This window comes from Mesoplodon bidens, assembly GCF_964165515.1.
Source record: "Mesoplodon bidens genome assembly, chromosome: 7".
Lineage (NCBI taxonomy): Eukaryota > Metazoa > Chordata > Mammalia > Artiodactyla > Ziphiidae > Mesoplodon > Mesoplodon bidens.
The window spans coordinates 104,695,815-104,721,292 of record NC_138164.1 but is presented as its reverse complement, the minus strand read 5'-3'; the positions used below and the strand labels follow the sequence as shown (position 1 = coordinate 104,721,292).

Genomic DNA, 25,478 nt, shown 5'->3' with positions numbered 1-25,478 from the left:
AACTGGTTAGATCAGGATTTCTTTTTATTCCTTGTTGGTTTAAAATGGCTAATCAGAATAAAAAATAAAAGGGCTTCTGTTTAGAGGCTGGGGTCTCCCCTACTTAAAGGTTAGAACCCAGGTATCCCCTCTACCCAGCACCATACTGAGGTGGGCTGAGGGGTAACCCCCAAGGGACAACCGGAGGGGCCTAGGCCTGCCACTCCCTTCTCTCTATCCCGTTTTTGGCATGTGATGAGAAATATTGCTTTTTGGATTCTTCTCTCCCGGCCTTGAATTTTAAAAATAATGTCAACCGTGTGAGTTGGGGGAAGGCTTTGAGGGGCCAGTTGAAGAAGCCCACCATAATCCCTCTCCCCCAAGAAGGGGGGATTATCCAATATTGTTTCTGGAGCTCAGCCAAGCTCTTGTCCTGATCTCCCCACCACCACCACCAAAGTCATGGGGCCGTGACCCCTTCCCTGGGGAAACTAAGTGCCAGTGAGCCTAGAAAACCAACTCTCCTCTCCAGGTCCTTCCCTCCTCCGACCAAAACCCCACCCAGACGCGCCTCTCCCTGGGTTTCTTTCCTGGTCACTTAGCACCAACAACATGGGGTGCTATTTCCTTAGATGGTAACTGGGACAAAGAGGGAACCACGGGGAAAAGGAAGAGTTCGATCAATGTCTCCCCTCTTTTTCTGCTGGTCTGAGGAATAGGAAGAGTAAAATCCCCCTCCTTATACATATCCCTCCCTCATTTTCCCATCCCAGGATAGATATATAATTTCTTTGATATTTATTATTTTTATATATATATATATTTATATATATATATATATATATATATATATATATATATATATATATATATGTACACACACACCTGGTAACGCAGAAGAGGAAAAAAATAGAATCCGTAACAATAATAAAAAAAATTATTTCTGGTTTAAAAATGATCTGGTTCCCTCCAGGGTGAGCAATTGCACAAATGTCCACTGAGTCTGGTCCAGGTGTTAAGGAAGGGAAAGGTCTTAAAAGGTGAAGGGGGTTGCTACCCCAGTCTCAGGGCCCCAACTCTCCAACTCCCCAACCCCACTGCATTTTATAAAATGTCCTCATCCTCTTGGAATCGGTTGTTTAAAAAATGTCCATGCAGGGGAGGGGAGCCCCTTGAGGAAAGGAAGGTGGCCACCTGGGGCCCTTTGGTGTAGGCGCAGAGGTGTGGGGGAGGGGAGCTGCCCAAAGCTCACACCGAAATCTCATAGGTGGTGCCACCCACCCCTGACACCTTCTTGACTCCTCCCCTTGTGGGGCTACTGAGAGGTGGCTGGCCTGGGCCAGGGGAGGCTGAGCCTATATTCTTGGGCTGCCCGTTGGTTTTGCTGTAGGCGGTCTTGAGCTGTACTTCATCTCTGGGAAGAAAAGAAGAGAGAGGTGTCAGAAGTGGGACACGCAACACTGAAAAAGGAGGTAGTTTAAAAAGTTAAGAGAAAAAAATGTGCTTTCTACATATATACTTTCTTACACAAAGATTCCCTTTTGTTTTACTGCCCTGCTTACAAGCAGCCTGATTCCCTCTCCTCTACTTATTCCTTTCACTCTCAGGCAAATAAGTTACTTTTTAGGAAGACAGGACTAAGAAAAAAGTATTAATCCTCAGTCTCTTAACAGGAATAGCCCATGAAGGCAGCTGGAATAAGAGTGAAAATGAAGGGCTATCTTACAAGCAGGATAACCCTGGGTCCACTTGCACTAAAATGTACAAGTGAAGCCCTGATACCTTCTGCAGGGCACTACACTACTTTTAAGTCCATTGGGGGCCAGGATGGACTAATACTTACTTGGGTGTCAGTAATGGCTGCAAGGCCACTTCCTCTGTCTCAGAGACACCAGATGGGGCTTTTTGGCTGCTGTAAGACATAGATCGGCCCACGTAGGGGGCAGTTGGGCCTGGTTCAGGGGACCCTAGTCCCCGGCCCCTTAGCCCATCTGGCTTGCCAAAACGGGGGACAGCTGGGCGTCCCAGTGGAGTCTTGCCCAAGGGTGATCTCTTCGAATCATCTGAGGAGGAACTAGTACGAGGGGCATGGCCTGAGCCTGGTGTTGACTGGATGCCTGAGTCCCCCAAGCCTGGTTCTTCCTCACGGCTTGGGAGTGGGGGTGACTGGCGTAGCAGCTTCTCTCGTTCCTGGAGGGAGGCCACAATATGGCGCGACAGATTGTCGTACCGGACTGGTGAGGGCTCTCGGTGCGTTGGGCCGGTTGGCACCAAACGTGGGTGCCTCTCGGCTTCCCGTTGCTGGGCCAGCCGGGCTGACAGGAAGGGAGAGGTGTAGCCTAAAGGTGGGTCTGGCTCAGGCCCTGCCTGCACGGACTCAAAATCAGGGCTGTCTGAAGGAGTGAGCAGACTGTCGTAAGATAGGCTTCCATTACGTGTCTGGTTGGCCAAGCTCTTATAGGAGGTGGAGGTTGTGCCCTCTGAACGAATGGACTGCAACTGGCCCAGCTCAAAGCCTGTGCCCTGGGCTGACTTGAGGCTGGAGGAGCGCGAGCCACTGGACAGTGGATCAAAGTGAAAGCTTTTGCCAAAGGTGGGAGAACGGAAGCTCTCTGGCTCCAAGCTCGGCTCTGAACGGTAGCTGGGATGACGGCTGCTCTCCGCAATTGAGGTTGGCTCCTTCAAGCTGTCCCCACGACTCAACTGAGAGAGAAAAGCAGAGCAGGTTCTTAGTGCTCCCCCTCTTGTCCCCTCTTGGGACACTAGGCCCCCGAGCCCAAGGAGGCAGTCAAAAACAGTATTTGCTATGTGCCAGCAATATGCTTAGAATTTTCACATGCATTATCCTGTTTAACCCCTAAAGTAAATCTGTAAGTAGGAACAAATAATATCTCGTTTTAAGATGCAGGAAATGGGGCTTAGAGAGGTTAAGGAACTTCTCTGTGATGGCACAACTGGGTTTTGAACTCAGATCTGACGCTGTAATCAATGCTTTTATCTATTATGCTACCGTGACCTCTCTTGGATGAAGGACAAACTGCCAGTGCTACTACTAAGCCAATAATTAGTAAAATGCCTTTCGTTTTCTTCTCTTCCCTCTGCTGCTTCCTTCCCTTCCCAGAACAGCTGGCATACATGACAACCCTACGTCTTAGAGAGTACTCAGTACCTTGGCGCTGGAAGAATGAGGCATGGCGGCTGATGTACTGCTGCTACTGTAGCCCGGCCGGTACTTGTACATGGTAGGGGTTGGGGGGCTGTCCTTGCCCAAGAGGCTGCTCTCTGCAGGAAAAAAGGCCCAGGGAGCACCACTTTACAAGCTGTTCTCTTAACCTGGCTAGAGTTCCTTGAAGTACAGGGGGAGAACAAGGTAGGAAAAGATACACCAAGCAAAGGAACATAATGATTTTGCTGAAATCAAGACTACAGACTCATACCAGCCCAGAACACAGAGTGAGTGAATGTACCAAACAGATCCCAGAATGTTCTCTGGTCTGTCCGGATGCTGAGAGTACACACAGACACACAGAGACGTCCAACTCACTGCCAGTAGTGAACTGTCATCCCCTTTCTCCTGGCTGTCCAAAGAAGTGGTTCAAGTACCAAGTGCTGGGTTTTCTCAGTCACAGCACAAGCATTACCTCCCAGCCCTTGCCTGTGTCATCTCCCCAGCTAACAAATAACACTCTCACTCCTGCCTCTGCCCTTACCCTCATTAGTAGCCAGGCTGAGGTGTGTCCGTAGCCCCGCGTAACGGCTCAGGTCTGGCTTAGGAGGGGGTGGAGGTTCAGCATCTGCAGACTGGCTTTCTGTTATCTCCAGGCTTCCTTTAGACTGGATACGTGAGGGAAAATCAGATTTAGAGAACTGAGCGTTAGGGCAACTCAAAGTATGAAACTGGTATAAGAGGGGCACTGGGTAGTCATCACATACTTCTGAACTGGAATTGGAAGACAGGACACAAGATCAGTTTGGGGACGGTTGTGGAGAAAGAAAAGCTTTCAACAAGGGTTTCATTCTGTCACTTACTTGTTTATTTTCACCAACAACTACTTGTTGAGCTCCTACCATCTATAAGCTGCTATGTTAAGTCCTATGAAGACATGCAAATGAATGGACTAAATTTCTACTGTCAGTGAACTTACAATCTAATGGGAAAAAGAAGATATGTGTTTAAGTAACTTTAACACAAATCAGAAAATGATAAATACTATAAGAGAGATGTAAACAAAGCAAGTTTCCATCTCTTTGCCATGGGTGAGATCCCCCAAGTTACCTAGCTTTACTTCCCTAAATTCCTCACCTTAGTTCTCCTCAGCTCTCCCTGGATGCCATTGTCCATGATCTTCACAGTTATCTGCCCATCTGACACTTCTGGCCGAAGGAAGGGTGGTCTGATTACAATTGTCTTCTCTTTCTTTGGTCTCCCCAAATACCTGAGTGTCAAGAGTGAGAGGGCTTTCATTCATTCATTCATTCATTCATTCATTCATTCCAAAATATCTAATGGTTGCCTACCTTGGGTAGAGCAGTTTTACAAATACAAGAAACAGTCCTACCAGGCCAGGGAAAAGATCAGCATTGAACGGTTTTACTTGATTCTATGAAGAACAAGAACAACAGCAAGACCAGGCCTATGGGCAGATACACCTAGCTCAAGGTACTCGAGTAAATCTCATCCTCAGTTCTCCAAAGAGAGTAACATAATATCTAAAGAATACAACTGAACTCACAGCGTCCATTAAAGGATGGCATGCCTCTCCCTTGCCGGCACTTCCCATTCTAAGAGAACCCTCCCTAAAAGGCAGCCAGAACAAACCCAAAGAAGGCAAAAGTTTTGACCAAGGGTGAACACTAGAGCAAAGGGGTAGGTGTACCTGGGTGCAGGGGAACTGCAGAGTACACGGCTGACATTGTTACAGCAGCCATTAGTGAAGGGGTTCACACCTCCCCGGAATTTACCCGTAACCTAGAGGGAGGGAAAAAGGACCAGATCAGTCAAAAAATGGGACCTTGACCTCCAAAAGCCAAAACACAAATCAATGACAAATTATTGTGCACCCACTATCTGGGAGATATAAAAATGAGTAAAATACAGTCCTACCATAAAGAAGCTTATACTTGTGACGACTAAGAATGGGAACTCCAGAGTCAGGGTCATCGGTTCAAATTCTGGGTCCACTCATGGTAGCTATCTGACCCTAAACATCAGTTTCCTTATGTAAAACTGGGATAAATAGCTCTCTAAATATTGAAAACTAAGATAACATATGTAAGAATAAGCAAGTAAGGTTAGCTATTGTTGTGGGCACAAAAATAATTGTTTTCCTTTAAGCAGGACTGTAAGCTTCTTGAGGGCTGGCTCAGGTCTTTCACTGTTTCTATTACCTCAGAGCCTAAATTGACCAGTATACAGCAGACATTCTATAAATGTTTGTTAACTAAGAAATGGCCCGTTCTCATGCTTACATGAGGAGCTTGGACACCTCATCATAAAAAGTATACACTAACGAGAGGGCCAAGAGACACATGCCCTGCTCTTCAGGGATCTCCCATCACTTCTCCCCATACCTGTTCATTGGTTGTGCGTCCCCTAGCCACCAGCACCACGTGAAATCCCGTGAGGCCAGCTACTGGGATGAAGAATAAGCCAGCCACACACATCACTGCCATTCTGAAGCCAGACAATCAAGGAGAGCAGAGCAACGTGATCTCACCTTTCCCAGCCCACGCTGTAGCCATCTTCCCTTTGACCCTCACTGCCACAGGACTCAACTTTCTACATGCTTCCCCCTCCCACTCCTGCAACCCACAGGCCTTGAAGGATACGTGACAGCCGTGCGGACCCCTGAGAGTTCCTCCATGTGGTAGAGGACATAAAGGAGGCCAAAGCCAAACACACCCATAATGTGGGCTGTCAGGGAAAGGAGGAAGAGGAAGAAATAACGGTAGTTCCGGCGACCAATACAGTTGTTCACCCAGGGGCAGTGATGATCAAATTCCTAGGAGCAAAATGAGACAGACTGAGCGGCATCCTTGGACCATGGCACTAGACCATTTCTGTCAAGCAGAACAAACAGCAGAACTTAAGTGTTTCTTTTAATAACCTGTCATCATGTTCACCATTTAGCTACAAAATTTAAAAACAGTTCATGCAGTTTATCTTGCTCTATCAATCTATAAGGAAGACGTTCCAGAGGTTGATCGAAGGCCAAGGCCACCTCTCAAAGTTTATCCTATGTGACCAAGGAACTCTGAGAGGTACAAAGGTCAGAGGCTTTGCAGAAACGTTAAGATTCATGAAAAAAGAGGCTTGGAAGAAAAATCTGGCAGGCAACTGCTTACAGCTAAGTAAAAATGCACTGAAAAAAGGGTTAAAAATAAAAGACAAGGAATGCAGAAGAAAGAAACAGAATTGTAAAATTTGAATGCAACAGCATGATGAAGTGGAAGGAGTGGAGAACACTAAGCAGGTCAAATAACTGAAAAGATGAGCCAAGGGATGGAAGGCTGGGGCTATGACTTATGGTGCTGGGAAAGCCTATGCCTACCCACTGGGGCTCCCTCCTGTAACAGAATATTTATGCTCTACCTCTCATGCGTACATCGTTGCTAACACTTTCTGCCAGAGCTAGAACACAGCCCAGGCAGTCAGACAGGGCTATATTTTCATCCATGGCCAAGAATCCACTGGACTCAATTCTTATTCCATGGGTAGGAAGAAGATAACTTAGGTTCAGCTTACCCCACCCAGAGTTCTTACCTCCACACAGTTGTCACAGACGCTGCAGTGGGAACATCGAGGAGGACGGTAGAAGCGGCAGGTGGCACACCATTTCATGCGCACCTGGATGCCCTTGATCTCCACTGTTTTGTAAAGGGGAGCTCTGAAGTCATCTTCCTTGTCTTCATCCTCTTCAGCTGTAGAGAGTAAAAGTTAATGAAAAAATGACTATGCTAGAACTGTACTAGGCACTAGGGATGCAGTGATATTTAAAATATGGCCTCTGCCTTCGAGGAATTCACAGTCTACTGGTGAGAGAGACTAGGAACTAGTAACTCTAATACGGTGAGATCAGCTCTATATACAACACTATGGAAACGCAGATGAGGAAGCAATTTATTCTACACTGGGAAATGAGGTTTAAGAATATGACTCAGAGGTGGCTCGTTTACGGATATGCTGATATTCTTGGTTTACATATTATATTTCAAAAGAAATAGACACTTTATATATCCAAGCACATCTATAATGAGTTTGCGTAATAGTTCAGTATCTACAAGTACACGCCTGAACTACAACAATCCGAAAGAGGAAGTAACGAACTAACATCCACCTTTTTTCTACACACAGACACCCTTGCCCAAAAGATCTTCCCCTAGTTCCCTATATACATTTCAGTACTGTTTCTTGGTTGCAGACATTCTCTTTACCTGAATGCCCTTTCAATTTTCAGCTATCAGAAACTCACCACCCCACTTCAAAACTTAAAGGACATCATTTGCCTTCTCATCTATAGTGTGCAATTTTCATTTTTTATTATTAATCTAAAAAAAATACCCGTGAGAAGGAAAAATTAAGTAAGTGATGGTATAGGAATTAAAAGTTTTCAAATGTACTGACTTAGGGAAATGCTAACAATGTAACTAAGTGAAAAAGTACAAGGTAAAGAAATGTACAAACAAAAAGATCCCATTTTGAAAACAGAAATAAAAACAGACACACATATATATGCTACAGATTTATGGTATATATAAATAAATATTGTATGTATAAATCTTCACAATATTGATTGGAAGGAAATATACCACAATGTAACAGTAGTTATCTCTGGGCTGGGAAATTATAGGTGATATTTACCTTTTTTACACTTTCTATATAATGAATATTCACTACTTATTAAAATCTTTTTTTAAAAAAGTTTTTTAAAGGAAAAAAATTCAAATGCTACTTATATTGAAATATCTGATTCTTCCACACTATCGTATCAGAAGTGAGCTTTCTCAAAGTACTACAGTTCTTTGATTACTCTTTAAAGTTACCACAGTGTATTTATTTATGTAAATGTCTTCTCTATCTTCCCTTCAAGACCGAGCTATTTGACCATCATAATAATCATCCCAAATGACCGTATCATAATAATCAACAAATATTTGATAAATGAACATTAAACGCTCATTAAAATAGCCTTCCTTGGCTTTAGGGACTCAAAGCACCTTTTGTTAATCTAAGCTTTGAAACAAAAGTCACCATGCACAGTGACACAGGCTTTGTGAGCACAATGAATTTCAGAAAAACCTCATCTCACTGAAGTTGCTATCCCAATCCCACCTGCCTCACTCTTACAAGGTAACTTCACATTTGAGAGAAAAATGAGATGTCATCAGTAACAACCATCATCAATTCTCTTTCTATCTCTTATTCCACTAATGCTGGTTGGTCCTCACTCTCACCTCCTATTCCAGAAACAGCCTACTTCTGTAAGCATAACCCTACCAACATGCAGAGCAAAGCATCTCCTTCTTCCAGATGGCCACTCTTCAATCACCCTCTTTCATCACCTCCTGCTTCTCTCTTTTCTGGTTCTACCTCCTCATGCTATCAACATGCTGAAGTCTTCTGTATCATTAAACAAGCAAACAAAACTCCTCCCTCTGCCCTAAGATATTCCATCTTCTGCCTTCTCTGCTTAACTTCCTGAAAGAATAATCTTAATACTCATTGACTCTGCTTCCTCATTTCCTATTCACTGCCTTCCAAACCATTATAGTTTTGGTAATTTAACTGTCTCTCTCCCGCATACATACATAAACACACTATTAAAACTATTCTTGTTGGGAATTCCCTGGCAGTCCACTGGTTAGGACTCAGTGCTTTCACTGCTGGGCCTGGGTTCAATCCCTGGTCGGGGACTAAGATCCTGCAAGCCATGTGGCCAAAAAAAAAACAACAATGAAAGCAAAAACAAAAAACAACTAGTCTTGTGTGTGTGTGGTTTTTTGTTTTGTTTTTTGTTTTTTTGGCCACACCACGCAGCACACGGGATCTTATTCGTTCTCCAACCAGGGATGAACCCAGGCCCCCTGCAGTGGAAGCGCAGAGTCTTAACCACTGGAACACCAGGGAGGTCTCAAACTATTCTTGTTAAGATCACTAATTTCTTAGCCACTAAAACAATGGGCAACTTTGAGTTTCCATACTACTGGACCTAATTTCTGATACTGCCAACCATCAGCTACTTCATGAACTCTCCTCAGTTCCCACTGTGTCCGGTTTGTCCTCCTCCTAACTTTCCTTGCTCAGTCCCTCTTCAGCGGCTCTTCAGCGGCTCCTCCTCCTCCTCATTATTAAAATGTCAGTGCTGGTCAGGCTGACTTTCGTTCCTTCCTAATCTCATTCTACTTTCTCTAGACAATCTTACTCCTGTTGCTTCAAATACTACATGGCTGAGGACTCTGCCATGAGTCTGACTACTCAACTGCCCATTGGGTAACTACCTGAATGATACATTAAGTATCTCAAATTCAACATGTCTAAGATGCTCTGTCTTCCCTCCAAACCCACTCAACAGTCCTATAACTTGGGTCTTGGTTTATAAAGAACCAGCATACAACCTATCTTTTAGGTTAGGAACCTTGGAACTACCCTAGACAATTCCTTCACCCTCTCACTCTCCCCTAGTAAGCAATTAGTAATGAAAAATTCTGCTGGGTCTACTAATGAAAAATCTGTAAATCCAGCTTTGAATTCAAGTTCTCATCTGGTCTGCATTATTGCAATAGCCTCCCAAAAGGTATCTGTACATTCTTATAAGAATTATTACTGTAGGGCTTCCCTGGTGGCGCAGTGGTTGAGAGTCCGCCTGCCGATGCAGGGGACACGGGTTCGTGCCCCGGTCTGGGAGGATCCCATATGCCGCGGAGCGGCTGAGCCCGTGAGCCATGGCCGCTGAGGATGCGCGTCCGGAGCCTGTGCTCCGCGACGGGAGAGGCCACAACAGTGAGAGGCCCGCGTACCACAAAAAAAAAAAAAGAATTATTAAGGTAAAAGGAAATGTGATCCTGTGATTCCCCCAATTAAAGACGTCTTGCTATCCAAAGGAAGAATTATAATCTATTTAATTGAGCACATAAAGTCTTTTACACTTGGCTCTGGTTTATCTCTTGCCCCTTCTGGCCCCACCATGCATTCTAACTTCCACCCACTGAATTCTGCATTTCACAGCTACAATTCTGCATATGCTGCTTCCTCTTCCTAGAATGCTTTTCCCTTCCATCCTCTACTCAGTAAAGTCCTTCCTACCTACCTTCAGCAGCATTTCCCCAATTTATCTGGGCAGATATATGTGCCCCTTTCTAAGGTCTCAGAGAACCTTTCTCATGCTTCCATTAGTTTGTTTTCACACTGTCACTCTCTAATTCATCTTAGATAGTATCAAACCTAGCAACAATGCCCAACCCATGTGCTCGAAATAAATTTCTGCTGAATGAGTAACTGAAAATCAAAGAGTTGACCCAAAGTGGATCAGATGCCTAGAAGTTATGACATATATTCCTAAGATCCTGACTTGCTTTTCATCATTAGACTATAAAAGTATCCCAAAACCTAAGACTCCTAAGGCCCCAGACCAAATGTATAAATGTCCAAAAATCATTCTTTTTCAAAGGCAGTAAGATATTTCCAAGAGAGAGGAGGGAGATCTTACCTCGAGGGAAAATCCCTGGGTCCATGAAGGTGGCCATGCTGAAGTTGGCCAGCACAAAGAGAAAAACAATCGCATTGTAGATGGGCACTGCAGGTGACACGTAGAGGCTTAGTCCTGGACAGCTGCACAGATAATAAAGAAAATGAGGGGCTGCCTCTAACACTTTGGACACCAGCCACATAAAAAAATCTATAAAGATTCAGGGACTGCCCTGGTGGCGCAGTGGTTAAGACTCCACACTCCCAATGCTGGGGACCCGGGTTCAATCCCTGGTCAGGGAACTAGATCCCACATGCATGCTGCAACTGAGAGTTCGCATGCCACAACTAAGGAGCCGGCGAGCTGCAGCTAAAGACCCAGTGCAACCAAATAAATAAATATTAAAAAAAAAAAAAGATTCAGTCCCCATACCTATATATAAACCTTGTGTGGTTCACCTTTGAAGTCTCAAATTATCTTTATCCTTCCCAAGAAGTGGGTCTAGTTTCCCACAGAAATACTCATTTTAGGACTTCCGTAGTGGTCCAGTGGTTAAAAATCTGCCTGCCAATGCAGGGGACACACGGGTTCGATCCCTGGTCCAGGAAGATCCCACATGCCGCAGAGCAACTAAGCCCGTGTGCCACAACTACTGAGCCTGCGCTCCAGAGCCCACGCACCACAACTACTAAAGCCCGCCTGCTCTAAGAGCCCGTGCACCGCAACTACTGAAGCCCACACGCTCTGGGGCCCGCAAGCTGCAAGTACTGAGCCCGCACACCACAACTACTGAAGCCCATGTGCCTAGAGCCTGTGCTCCGCAACTAGAGAAGCCACCACAATGAGAAGCCAGTGCACCACAATGAAGAGTAGACCCCGCTCGCTGCAACTAGAGGAAGCCCGCGCGCAGCTACAAAGACCCAGCGCAGCCCAAAAAATAAATAAATACTCATTTTTGATCAAGGTACAAGACTCATAACCCACTAAAGTCTGTGTTCTTCAAATTCATTCTTACCTCATGGATCTTTCCACATGTTTTGGACTCTGTCCTTACCTCCTTTTAACCAGGCACAAGAGCTAGGGACTAAGTATGTAACTGACACCAGCTGCATTCCCTTCTCTGGAACAGCCTGAGGCTTCTGGACCCCAGCCATGCCCCACTGACCTGCACATTCACCCAAAGCATGGGACACCACCTGCCTCTCTGGCTTCTCTTCCCTCCTCCCAGCTGGCTCTGAACTACTCTCAACTGCCTAAAGTCTCTCCAGATACATTATACATCAGATATCCCTGAGAATTTTATTCAACTAGAGGTTAGCTCTCAAGGTAAAGAAAAGGAAACCACTCACAGGTAAGGAAGGACACCAAGACACAGGACTAGACCCCGAGATGAATAAATGAAGCAGAAGAGTGGAGGAGCAAAAAAAGGGAAGACTTCATCAGACCAAAGCAGCCCCAAATCCTGCAGGAAAAAGAAACTGGCCGCACATATCCAAGATTCCACAGGGTTCAAATCAAGAGATATGCTTTAGGTAACTTTTCCTTGACAAAATAGTGACCTAGTCCAGGATTAAGCTCAGTTTCTGTCAGGATATATGTCTCAGGAATGCTGCAAGAGCTCTCCCTTTCTCTGAAGATGGTTCCTGGGAGCGGGAAGTGTCAAAAGAACGTGTGATGTGCTGCTTGCTTGGCCAGTAGTATCAAACACCCTCTCTCCTGTCTCAGCTCAGGAAGAACTTCCCACAACAAGACAGTGGCTAAATACCCTAATCTGCTTTGTGGCTGAGAACTTAATCTCCAGAATTAGGCCAGCATCTGTCCCTGTTCCCTTTATCTAGACCAGTGGAAGGAAAGGAAGAATTCACTGAAGGAAAGGAAGAAGGGGCCAGGAGAACAAGACAGCAAAAGACTCCGGAAAATTAATCCACAGCAGTCCTGGATTCTGTTGAGAGGTGATCTGTCTCCATCAAAATAAAAAGCACAGGGCTTCCCTGGTGGCAGAGTGGTTAAGAATCCACCTGCCAATTCAGGAGACATGGGTTTGGGCCCTGGTCCGGGAAGATCCCACATGCCATGGAGCAACTAAGCCCGTGCGCCACAACTACTGAGCCTGTGCCCTAGAGCCCACACGCCTAGAGCCCAGGCTCCGCAGCGGGAGAGGCCACCACAATGAGAAGCCCGCGCACTGCAGCGAAGAGTAGCCCCTGCTCGCCGCAACTAGAAAAAGCCCACACGCAGCCACGAAGACACAGTGCAGCCAAAAATAAATAAATTAAAAAAAATAAAAAGCACAGCCCTGAATAGTGATTCAGGACAATTTGGAAGAACTGAGCTCCTCAATGAAAAATAAACTAATGATAAGAAGTAAAACTGATTGTCACAAAGCATCTCACAAGTCTTTACCAGCACCATCTATCTATTCAAATTCCATTTAGCCATTCATTAAAAAAAAAATTTAAGTAAATATTTATGATGTGCCAGGCTTTTTAGATAGTAATTATCAATTAACTCTGCTTCTCTTTATGGGTCAGTACATAGTTGGGAGACAAAATAATGAAGCTAGGGTGCAGGCAGTGATTTCAAGGAAAAAACAGACCTTCAGTCACAGCTCCAGTTTTATTCTACCAAAGTCTCCTATGGAAGCCTCTTCCTCTGGGGGTTCTTTCATTCAAAAAAGATGTCCCCATACCTTGGCAGGGTTTGGGGTAGAATACAAGCAAGAAGAGTCTTTACACAGCCCCACCCAAAGCCTGACCTCCTAAGCTCCTTAAGAGGGAGGGAGAGAAACTGAAAACCAGTCATCCAGGTCAGAGCACCTCCCTAGTACTTAGCTGTCACTTTAATTTCCACCCAGGGAGAGGAGAAAGGGTGACTCACTTGACTCCTACAGCCTGGGAAGATAATTAGAAGGGAAAAAGAAATGAAATCCTTAGAACACTGAAGTGTCCGTGATTTAAATGTCTCATTCCTAGAATTGGCTACGTGGCCTCCTGAGCTTCTGAAAAAATAAGGGTACCTCCATCTCTGAGGGAAACTAAGGTGAATGAGAATGAGACATCAGCCCCCTTGCAGGCCCAGATGTCAGTCTTTCTGACCCCATTCTTTCTCCAGTTTCTGCATTTCCAAACAAAGCAAATCACTCCATTTCTCGGACAGCCTGCCAATGACCTGCCCCTGGATAATGAACTTTACCCCTACAACCTTCTTGATATCAATCCATCCCATCTGAAGTGTGTAACTCTAGAATCAAGTTCCAATATCTGTTGCCAAAATAAAGCCTACCCTCACAGTGGCAGTATCTGGAAATAATGCAAATAACTCAACTTCACAGGCAACAGCCGCTCCTAGAGTCAAGTCAAAGACCATTGCTTCCAACCTGAGCACTCTGAGGGGACATCCCACCAAGGAGAGGCCTGTGAGACCAAAGCCTGCTCCCTCTGTATCCCACGTTCTGCTTGGCTCCAGGAGAGGCTTGCCGTTGCTACAGAACTTTGCCAGATTCCTAAGTGACCACCCCAAGTGGCCCATCTGAATCTGTTGCCTTTGATGGACGGAGGAGGGCTGGGCTGAGGAGCTGCTGGGCTCATCCTTAGCTGATAGCGATAATCACAGAGCTCCAAAGCAGAGGGAGTGGCCGTAGCCCAGAAGGCTGGCTGACTCACCAATGAGACTCCCAAACCTACACCATCCCAGGGAGAACAGGCTCTCCTGCCCATCCCTTTAGCACTCCTGTTTTCAAGGCCAAATAAAATTGGGAGAGTGGGTTTCAATACCCACACTCCTGCAAATCTGTTTCCTAGCCCTCTCTAACTCTGCCCATTATCAAAAATGGATAAGTTCCTGGTAAGAAAAATAAAGTAGGAGTCAAGAAGCTTTGGATTTTAACCCTGTCTCGATCAATGCTTTGCTACTGTAGCCTTAGGTAATTCACAGGAAACTCTCCAAGCTTGTTAGGTCAGCTACCTAATACAGATACGAGAATGAAGGACACAGTGTCTGAAATGAGCCTAGAATTCTTTTTAAGCCAGCTGGTTTAACACTGAGCATTCATGGGAGAGAAGAAACAACAACAAAAAACACACATTATTAACTATCTCCATCATCATCAATTATCATTCCAGCTCCACCTTCATCGCTAACTCCACTTCCTCTCCTCTGAACTACTAGATTCAAGAACATTTAACAACAGAGGCACTTCGCTCCTAAAGAACAGGTCTATGCATTCCTCCCATGCCTAGCACATACTTTGACTATGTGTATGAACACTGTGACTAGTGTTCTTTGGTGATGAGGCAAGGCTAGAATGAATATCCCACTTCTTGCCCCTGGGGATCCTCAAGATTCCATAGGAAAACAGTCTCTCCCCTTCTAGTGGATAAATTTCTCGTAAAAGACTTGATTTGTCCTGTCTTACCAGACTTTCAAGCAGCTGAATACAAGATATAGGACTTGGGCGCTTATTCCTAGGTGAGAAAACAACGTGGGGAAGAAAAGAACAACCACTGCTCAATTAATGCCCTAAATCACGAGGCTGCTCCCACTCAAATCAGGTGCTATAGCACCTCTGCAGTCATGAAAAAAAAAGGCCAGAAGGGAGAGTCACTGAGGTTGCCCAACTCTGTGGATGAAATGCTTGAGAGGGGATAGAGGCAGAAACTGTAATGGAGAAAGCTCTTTCATGGATGGGACACTGAAAAGACTATCATGGATTTCTGGACAACCCTGACTTATCCTTCCCACAGAGGATCACTTGCAGCGGAGACTTTACCCCCATGTCCTCCCCATCAATTTTATTTTATTTTAAGATTTTTTTTTGATGTGGACCATTTTTAAAGTCTTTATTGAATTTGTCACAATATTGCTTCTGTTTTATGTTTTAGTTTTTTGGTCACGAGGCATGTGGTATCTTAGCTCCCCAACCAGGGATCGAACCCGCACCCCCTGCATTGGAAGGCAAAGTCTTAACCACTGGACTGCCAGGGAAGTCCCCACCTCATACCTCATCAGTTTTAGAAACAGATATATGGGAAACTAGCTGACTTAACTCACAGCTCAAGGAGACTTTAGGGGATACAATTCTGCGATTTATTTCAAATGGTATTGCCAGGAGCCCTAAGAAGGTCTCAGGGGTCCCCAGGAAGGCAAAGAGGAGATACGCAGTGTCTGGGCCTCTATGCACCAGCCTCACTTGAACCAGAGCAGCCCTACTCTGACATTTTAAATACTGGGGTTCCCCAAAAGATCTCATTTGAAAAAAAAAAAAGGTCATATTTCTTCAATAAATTGCTCTAGGTCAACTTCCTCATTATACACAGAAGAAAGAGGTCCACAAAGGTTAACAGACTTTACCAAAATCAGCTTGTCCCAAACAGTGCTTACTCCTCTCACCTGGCACTGCCCCCCTGCCAATCACAAAAGGAGACTAAACTAAGCCAGATAAGGGTCCAGGCCCATTATCTTAAATGCAGTGTCTGTTACCTAATGGGGACACTCTCCTTCCCAAATAGTGAAAAGAGAAAAGAATTAACACAGGTTCCCCAATAACTCCTGCCTAGTTTTAGTACTGGACAAATCCTGTAAATGAGAGGGACGGGGTCAAAAGGGGAGACCTCAACTGTTCTATTCGAGTTTCTCTGGGGCAGAAGAGGATCACCATTTTTTTGATGACGAAACCCAACTGATAATTTCTGCTCATAGCCTTCCCTACTTGACAAAGAAACACGGAGGGTAAATTGTTCCTAATTAGTGGAAGCCCACATGCCTCCACTAATTATGTCTGCCAGCTGAAAGGGCTCTTCCTCCTACTCCAGTCCTATAGGTCCCAAAGTAATTCTCACCTGGGGTTTATACTAACGTAAGAACAGACAGTTGTAGCCTAGTGAAGAGAACAGGAGGATGACAAAGTAGCTACAGGTTTAAGGCCCCAAATAGGAGCTGGTTCAAAAAGCGCTTTCCTCTTGTCTCTATCTGAAACCAGTAATTCTTTTTTAGGTGGTATATGGTTTTAAACACAGAACTGAACATCAAAAGGCACAGAGCAGTTCTGGAGAACAGTGGTACCTGAGCCCAGGTGTATACTTGCAGAGGAACTGCTATGGTCAGATGGCGAGGAAGAGATGAGAATTTCAGAGGTACCAAGAGCTAGGTAAGATAAACAGGGTATTTATGTCTCCCCAAAGTGGACAGGGGAAAGCCTAGGGAGGAAAAGACAGCCCAGAAACATGTCCTGAGGAAACTGCCAGGGAGAACTCTAGCTAAGACTTAAGGCTCTTCTAACTTTGGGTTGGAGGCAGTATTTCCAAATAAGAGTCAATACTGTCCTCCAAAATTCTTTGTCCTGGGGCTGAGAGACCATGGGATAAGGAGCGCTCCCTGCTCTTCTAGCATCAGGCAACGGGGAAGCAGGTTAAATAGCTTCAACTATCACTGAGAAAATGTCTATGTCAGGACAACTCTTTGTGGCAAAACTGGTATAACCAGCCAAACACTTCAATGGTTCCAGATTAGCAAACTAAGAACAAGGTTTCTGCTTGTCCAAACTCAAGAACAGATGGGTTGAAACAGAAACCACTGAGCCAGTTCCCCAAATTTCCTAACTTCCCGAAGGCTTTGCCTCTTAAAGGAAAACAGACCCTCCCCAATTAAGCAGGTCTAAGGGTGTCAAATTGGTGTTGTACTTATCCCTCCTGACACAGCACCACAACAGCTATAAAGATACTAAGATCCCATATAAATGTCCCTTGGTTAAAATGCTGATTCCACTTGGTGGTCATAAGAGCAGGCACCAAAACAAGTCTGACACTGAAGACTCACTCCTTATGAGTAGGAGTGGAATCCTTGAGGGTTTCAACAGGTATGCTCAGGCTGAAGAGCTGGGGGCCAAAGAATCTATGACTTCTACTCTTTAGAGGAAGATGTGGGAAGCAGGATGATGCCCATACCTTAGATAATAGATTCATTCTTTCCTTGTTTAAAAACTAAATAGGAAAACATCATATTTACTTTACTTTTGCATTATTACTCTTTTGGCCAAACGACCCATAGTTTTTAGAATTTCTTCTGGCATCATAGGGCTTCCCTGGTGGCGCAGTGGTTGAGAGTCCGCCTGCTGATGCAGGGGACACGGGTTCGTGCCCCGGTCTGGGAAGATCCCATGTGTCGCGGAGCGGCTGGGCCCGTGAGCCATGGTCACTGAGCCTGCGTGTCCGGAGCCTGTGCTCCGCAACGAGAGAGGCCACAACACTGAGAGGCCAGCGTACCGCAAAAAAAAAAAAAAAAAGAGCTCATCATGCCTCCTGGCATCATAAGCTCTGTTTGGGTGGAGGTGGCGAGTGCCCCTTCCCTCCTGTCTCAGATTTAATTTCTGCCTGTACCCCAGCAACTCCTGCTCATTCATCCTTCAATGACTCCAAACTGCTTTTATTCCCAGCCACGTCAATTCATTCTCTTCCTCTTGCCAGCAACCTCACACTGGCTCTAAACAGCACCCCACCATTAGGTCTGAGCCTGAATCACAGCAAAGTGAACTCCCCAGAAAATCTAGCATGCTCTGATTGTTCCAAGAGCTACAACCGGAACACTAGCTCAATGACTCAACAGTTTAAGGCTCAGAAGCCTGGTACTTGTTAATTTATAAACAGGTAACGGCAAAGACGCTTGCCAGGTAGTCGACAGCTGAAATACCAGGGAAAAGGAAAAAGATGTAAATCACTCACGTCTCCTCCAGTAACAAGCAGATGATGAACAAAGGCTGAATATCCTAAGTGGGAAATCTTTCGACACCAACTGTTTTTCCTAATAGGACCAGGGAATGGGAGAAATGACTGTCATTCCCTTCAGCAGGAACTAACGTAAAGGAAGTGTTCTAGAACTCTCTTCCTAAATAAAACTTGACCTTTCCCAGTGGCCTTCCCTTCTCCAGCCTTTGGCTCTTAAGAATACAGAGAAAACCATCTGAGTAACTCTAAGAGCCCAAACCATCTTATTGGTAGACCTTCGAAACCAATTCTGAAATTCTCTAGTACTCCCAGTTCCCCCAGTCTCAAATCTAAGCTTCAGATATCCTGGGGAAAAGCCACTACTTTTTGAAAAAACTTTCATCTAGTCCAGTTCTCTCACAGAACTGACTGCTTAGGCTGCTTCAGGACTCTCTGGTGATTCCCTCCCATTTCCTTCCTAGCGCAGAATCATCTAACGATGAAACTGGGTAGGAAAATATGAAGACATCTGTGATTTCAAAGGAAGGGAGGCAGGGGAAAGTAGAGGAGTCAGCAGAGTAAAACTCCTAACAAGGTCGAGAGGGTAGGCCTGTTCTTACTCTTCTTGCCGCATCTCTGGGATCTGGATTTATCTGAATCAGACCTCAAACTCTCCCAGTCATTTGCCTTTGCAAGTAAGTAGCCAAACTCAAGAGGAAAAATACCCCCTCGCCTCCCATGGAACCCCCCCACCCCCGCCCATACCACTACTGGGAGAAAACTCACGTAAAGGCAAAGAAGAGGGTCGTAGCTCCCACTAAGAAGATGGCGGCTGCCGAGACTGGAACATACTTGCTGGGTTTGAATCTCTTTCCAGACTCCGCGGGCATGTTGGAGCTCTGATGGAAGATCTGCCCTGCCGCATAGCCCAGGCCCACACAGCGGCGGAACAGACAAGAAAATGGGATGAGGGAGACAACGGCCAGAAGAGTACAGAAGGAAACCAGGGAAGCAGAAAATTTAGAATTATCACCCTTCCCCCTCCCAAATAAAACCAAAGGTCAAAAGATCTCAAATGAAGGAAAGCACATGGGAGGGGGAAAGGTGATTCCAGATGACGAACAACCACCTCCCCAGAACAAGGCAGAAGGAGAGATTAAGAAACACAACTTGTACGGCTTAAAAGTTGGAGACACACAGTAGGCTGTACACATGAATATGGCTGCAGGAAGAGAACGTGGGCAGTCAGACAGATCAAGGAACAGCTCATGGAGGGAGGCGAGTCTTCCAAAGGAGAGAAGGGGAGGATATCAGGGTAGGACGGAACACTTCAAGCAGGGAAAAATCCTTTGGAGGAGATACTACAGAACCTCCACGACTACCACACTTCCACAAAACGTGAGCAGCACCTAAAAGAGGTGTTTCTATTTCAATCCAAGAAGGAACCTGGCGCCCCTTCCAGCTTTAAAGAGAAGCCGTTTTTACTGCAGTCTTTGTCCGTTTCAGGCAGTTTTCTCAACGCCACCACTCCCACACCTTGACTTCAGGGCTTGTAGTCTGGCAATGGTGGTTTAATTTTATTTACTTTCTCTTGATGGTTAAAGCTGGGCAGCAGCTGTTACAAGGTTGAGTTGTAAATCCTTTTCTTTGAAGCAGGAGGGAAAACAGAGAGAGAGAGCGTGCGCGCGCACGCAAGCTTGCTTGTCTTCAGTCTCTCGTTATTCCCAAACCCTTTAAGGGCTCCTTTTCCTATGGAGTTCATGCACAACTAAAGGGAAACATATAATCCCTGAAGCCATGTTCTTCCCAATAAGCAAAATAAGATGGAGAAATCAATTCCACTCGATGATACTTTTAAAAGCTACTGTGGATGAAAGCAATGTTCCAAAGAGGTCCCTATTTCCAGGTTAGTCAATGTCTGATCTTTCTTCTTCAATCTTGGGCTTTCTGGATGCAGAGTTCAACGGTGTTACAGTGCCTCATCTGGAGAAAAACAAATATCTTTATCAGAGAAATTTTTTCATGGCATTTCTTAAGACCAGCAAGGCTAAAACCCCACAAGCTACTCTGTTAAAAAGTGCCTTTTGAAAGAAAGATGATTTTCTACTTCACTATGTGTTTGTGGGAAAGGACTGTGAGTTGCGAGGACAATGGGTTCAGAATTCTTCACTCTTCTAAGTCCTCTTCATATTGAAAAAAAGAAAAACATGGCTTCAGCTGGCCTAAGGTCATCAAAGAACTAGCTCTTGACACAGATGGGGCCCATCTCACCTGACACACATGGGCAGTAACAAATACCAAGAATATCAAAATCTAAAAACAAACAAAGGCACAGCAGTGAAGGGCAGTCCTAGAAAAGAGACTTGTCTTTGAACAAAGAGAATATTTATTGCTACAACGAAAAAAGAAAAAAGTAGGACAAAATTAGGACAGTCTCATTTCCTTTCTGTGTATGTCTCTCTCACTCTTACCCTTCTATATTTTTTAGTTATAACCTTAAAGAGGCAAAAGCTGAATTTCTGGTCTTCTGAAATAACTCATGAAAGGACCTGGATGAGAAATGTCCCTGCACTGAAAGGTGAGATGCCCTCTATGAGAAACTGAGTGAACAAGGTCGGGGTGGGGGGGGGGTGGCGGTGCTGGTCTTTTTCTTCCCAATTCAACAGTTTTTTATTCCTACATTGGCCTATTAGGAAGTCAAGTGAGCCCCACCTTCCCTTATATGATTAAAAATAACAATTATTTCTGTCGATGGTAGTAGCAAAATCACATTAGCACTTTGGATTTTATAGGATGCTTTTCATCTAGTGATCGCAAAGCGTTTAACTCATTATCTGGTGACACAGTTCCTTATCCCACTCGGTAAAATTGAAGGCTAGAGAACGCCTGAGGCCATTCCACTGAATGACGTGAGCAGTCAGGTTCAGAACCCAAGAGTTCACAGGCCCCTCTGCCGACACAAACCCTTTCTACCTCTTTCTCATCCACTACACTACCTGCTCAGTGATGACAACTTGGAATCTGCAGACCAAAAATTTTACTTAAGGTTTTTTTCCACCTAAGAGGAGTAATAGCTTCCTTAATTCCAAAGGCTGAAATTAAAATACCAGAAGTTTTGAATAATGAAATATGAATGTACCCTGGAATTTAGCACTTCCTCTCTTTTCTGTGGCATGAAAGGCTAAGGCGCCTTCCTTCAAGATTCATTCATTCTCTCTCTCTCTCAAAAAAAAAAAAAAAGAGTTTTAGAGGGTCAAACAGCATTATTAGAATAGATTGATTCCTACAGGAATCAAAGCCCAACTTTCTGAATTTAGGCTTAAGTAACTTTGTTAACAGTGAGAAGCAAAATCTTGCTTTACAGACAGTACTGTTAAAGTAAACTTGCCCCTCAAAACCCCAAAGATTAGAGAAGATGGACAATTGCACTGCTTATATTTTATCTAGGGTAGGATATCATTTAAACACCATATATTATTTCAGATTATATTTTCTGACAGGAGAAAAGTCACACGGGCTAATACTGCCAAAGTAATTCAGAGACATAAAAGGCCACGGCATCTAGGGAGTACAATACTGGGAAACAAAAGATATCAGTATCTCAGATGTTTAGGGGATATGCATTAGAAGTGACAAGACAAAACCTAAGAATGTATTGGGTATAATAAAGATGCACCAAGGCTTAGCAGAAGGATGTACTGTGGGTAATAGGGATGAGACTGCAGGGTGAGTGTGGTTCATCAGAGCCAGCAGTCTGGATCCATACCAGTATGAGAAAGGTGTACAAGAATGTGTATGACACATTTCAGGCTTAATCTATGGAATAGGAATATGTATATATAAAACAAACTATAGAATATGTGGTTTCAAGGCTTTAACAAAGGTTTAATACAAGTACCTCCTTAAAGGGGTAAATGGACACGGCAGCATGACTGAGAGCAAAAGTACTGTTTGTTGAAATAAAGTGATATAATAGTATAATACAGTAAATGTGAACACAGTTATCAACGTTTCATGGAATAATCCACATGTCAAGATACTGGCTGAAGAGTCAAATAGAAGTTTAATATGGGTATTATCATCTTATACCGAGGTACCAAAGTACATGGCAATATAAATCTTGTAAGCATTTAAAGAACGGGTGATAATGAATATTCTGAAGAGATTTAATATAGTACAAAGGGATACTGGGATAAAAAGATAGAGATGCGAATATAGGGTCAACCTAGACAAGATGGCATTAACCAGTAAGTGAAAAATCCAAGGCAGAAAAATGGTCTAGAGTATAACATATAAGTGATCCTACACCTCCTTTCATAACACTGTCACTTTCTTACTTCTCATTTCAATGTTTTCACGCGGCCAAGTGGGTAAAACACTTTCTGCCCTGTCCCATAACAGATTCCTATAGGTTAAAAAATGGCAAATATATTCGAGTTCCCACTTGTAAAAAGTACAAAGTACTAAAAGCGTGGAGCTCCCGGCTGGTGGGGGTAGGGGAGGAAGCGGACGGATGCGAAAGAACAGGTAACAGGATGAGGCTTGAGCCAAAATAAGTATCAGAAGAATGGGGCGAGGGGACGTGAAACACAGGGAGGGTACAGCACCCAGTCCCCAGCCCGGAGCCGGGGCACTGAGAAACACCGTATGGGGCAGGGCTGGCCGAGACAGACAAGACGGAATCCGCGGCAGCAGGGCCCACTGGGGCTGCGGGAGCAGGCTGCGGGAGGCGACAGAGCCTCGGGGCGCAGGGCCGGGGGCGGAAGGGGCGGCGGCTGGGCGCCGGGAGCGGAGGGACCGGGGTCCCGACCTAGGACCCGGCGGCCCGACACTAACCCGTTCTGAGCCCCGGCAGCCGTGGATCCCCGGCCTCTACTCGTCGTCCGTTTCCGGGGCCCAAGGGTCCCGCGGCATTTGGATGACCCGGCCCGGGGGAGGAATGGGGCCTCAGGCTACCTCCCCCTCCTTGGTCCCCCTTCCCTAGAGGTCACTCTCCCCTCCCACCTTCCTGGCCTGGCACTTCCGGTTCCGCAAGGACCCGTGTCCCGAGTACTCACCCCCGGCGCGGTTCCCGTTACCGCTGCCGTCGTAGTCGCCGCCGCCTCTCAGCAGCGCCGTCCGGCCTCTGAGAGGCAGCGCGCGGCCCCCGCACGCTCCACGCCCGCCCCGCTCCGCGCGCTCCCGCCCGGCGACGCTCGTCTTCGAGCCGGCGCGCGGCCGTTGCCCTCAGTGCCGGGTCTCGAGCCCTCCCAGCGTTCTCATTGGCTCCCTGTCCCGGGCGCGCGCGACATGTCGCGCGGGGCACGTTTCTCTCATTCATGCGGCTCGCGCCGCCGCGCCCGCCCCCGCTCACTCTCCCATTCACCCATAGCCCCCACCCCAACTCTGCTCTAGGGCGTGCGCGCGCACCCCGGCGACCGCGGCGACCTCGCGGCCTGATTGGCTGCAGGAGCACAGCGCCGTACCACGCGAGAAACCGAGAACGCGCGCGCAGGGCCGTCCGGCTCCGCAGGCAACTGGGAGAGGAGGCTGGGCATACTGCGCAGGAGTTGGAACTGGGGAAATGGCCGAGCGAATATTCCTTTTTCCTGCATCCTGCTTTCTACCCCTCGTGAATCGAGGCAGAAATCCTCAGAAGTAAAAAATAATTACATGTGTTTACTGAAAGTACTCAAGAACAAGCAGCTACCCTCCCGTTCGCCAACCCCCCCTCCAATAAGTATGGTACAGTCTAGACAGGCTTCTGGCGTAACCAATCATCCACTGGCCCCTGCGTCTTCCTGCTTCAGCCCCTTCATGCATTGGCCAACGGTTCGGCCACTAAATAGCCCTCCCCCAATCCCTCCCCCCCTTTTTGGATGCCGAAAACTTTATTTAAAACCATCTTTATGGAGCAGTCCTCAGTCTGAAGAGTTCCCTGGTACCAGCAGAATCCCAGGATAATGGAAAGGTCTGGGCTGCGGCTTCCGCAGGGAAGGGCCGCAGGGACTGGAAGAGTCAGTGGGGGCCGAAGCTCCTGCCTAAGGCACGGGAGGAAGAGGAAGGAGAGCGGTCGCGAGCCTTGGAGCCGTAGTGCCAACCTTGGAAGGAGGCGCAGGGAATGCGCGCTGAGGCGGTGGCAGCCCCCTGGAGTGAGAGCCGGCTCTTGGCTCCGCTTAATTCCCTTAGTGTTTCACCGCAACACAAAGGCTGGACGCCCCCAAGCCTAACCTCTCCCAGTCCGGGAATACAGACAGGAAGGAAAAGGTTCTCTAGAAGCTCCAGTCCCTGGCGAGCTGCTGGCCAGCTCTACTTAGTTCACAGCGCCACATTTTGCCCTAATTAGCCCAACACAGATGTGAACCCAAGAGCAAGGCCCGGTGTTCTTTCATTTCGCTCAAGGCCATTTCTCTTTTGAAAGCTGCTCTGGCTATTACATAATAGTCTTTCAAAAAAGTGTTCCACCAGCCACTTCTCTGAAGCCAAGGTGTCTCACCTGTAAAGTGTGATTCTAAATCCTGTGGTCTGTCCTCGGCTTTGGTGTCAAATGTTGATGGCTTGACTGTGCTCTGATAAGTTAGCACTAAGCAGGAAGGGAAAGGAGAAAGTCTACCTTCTGTTTTCTGAGATCTAGTCTAGTTCCTTCTCTGACATGGCATATATAACAGGTTCTAGTTCATTCTTGCTAAGGGCTTCAATCTGCCATTTACTGCATCACCCTGGAGAGTTCTCTTTTAATGAGTGTTCATTTAAAAAATGAAAAATTTAAAAACTTTAGACCTTATAGAAGGTAAAGCTAAGGTATTGGAGATACAATATTTGTTTTATTTATAGAGGATTTTCTATTTGTAAATCAGGTTGTTTCCTTAGGAAGAAATCAAATGTCATTTTCCTATTGTATATTTTTCGTGGATTTTAAGACTTCATTCCCCCAACTTCACAGATTAGGGATCTTTCTCTTCCCACTTTCAACAGTCTAAGAACCTGTAAATTGTTTTGTCTCTTGGCTAGACAGTGCTAAATAGGAATGAGTATCCTACATTCCGCCAACCAACCACATATACTAAACTCCCCTGGGACACTGGATTACTGTATGCCAAGCTCTTAGATAGGTGAGCACTAATGGTGGCATAATCAC

The 25,478-nt window shown here is 45.8% G+C and overlaps 1 protein-coding gene across 3 annotated transcripts; it reads right to left on the bottom strand.

Moving 5' to 3' along the window:
- Window positions 1-6: 6 nt before the first annotated feature.
- On the bottom strand, window positions 7-23,733 carry ZDHHC5 (zDHHC palmitoyltransferase 5). Of its 3 annotated transcripts, none has more exons than XM_081240349.1 (12): window positions 23,419-23,733; window positions 19,148-20,344; window positions 10,686-10,807; window positions 6,743-6,900; window positions 5,809-5,981; window positions 5,551-5,653; window positions 4,857-4,948; window positions 4,283-4,415; window positions 3,690-3,813; window positions 3,149-3,261; window positions 1,823-2,682; window positions 7-1,393 (listed from the first exon to the last, which is right to left on the bottom strand). In XM_081240349.1, exons 2-12 carry the CDS (start codon window positions 19,249-19,251, stop codon window positions 1,228-1,230), a joined length of 2,148 nt encoding a protein of 715 aa, XP_081096475.1. In that variant the 5' UTR covers window positions 19,252-20,344; window positions 23,419-23,733; the 3' UTR covers window positions 7-1,227. The 3 variants fall into 3 exon arrangements, with proteins under 3 accessions (XP_081096475.1, XP_081096476.1, XP_081096477.1); XM_081240350.1 differs by lacking the exon at window positions 23,419-23,733 and adding an exon at window positions 23,198-23,340; XM_081240351.1 differs by lacking the exon at window positions 23,419-23,733 and adding an exon at window positions 18,380-18,458 and having other exon boundaries at window positions 19,148-19,235.
- Between the last annotated feature and the right edge of the window lie 1,745 nt (window positions 23,734-25,478).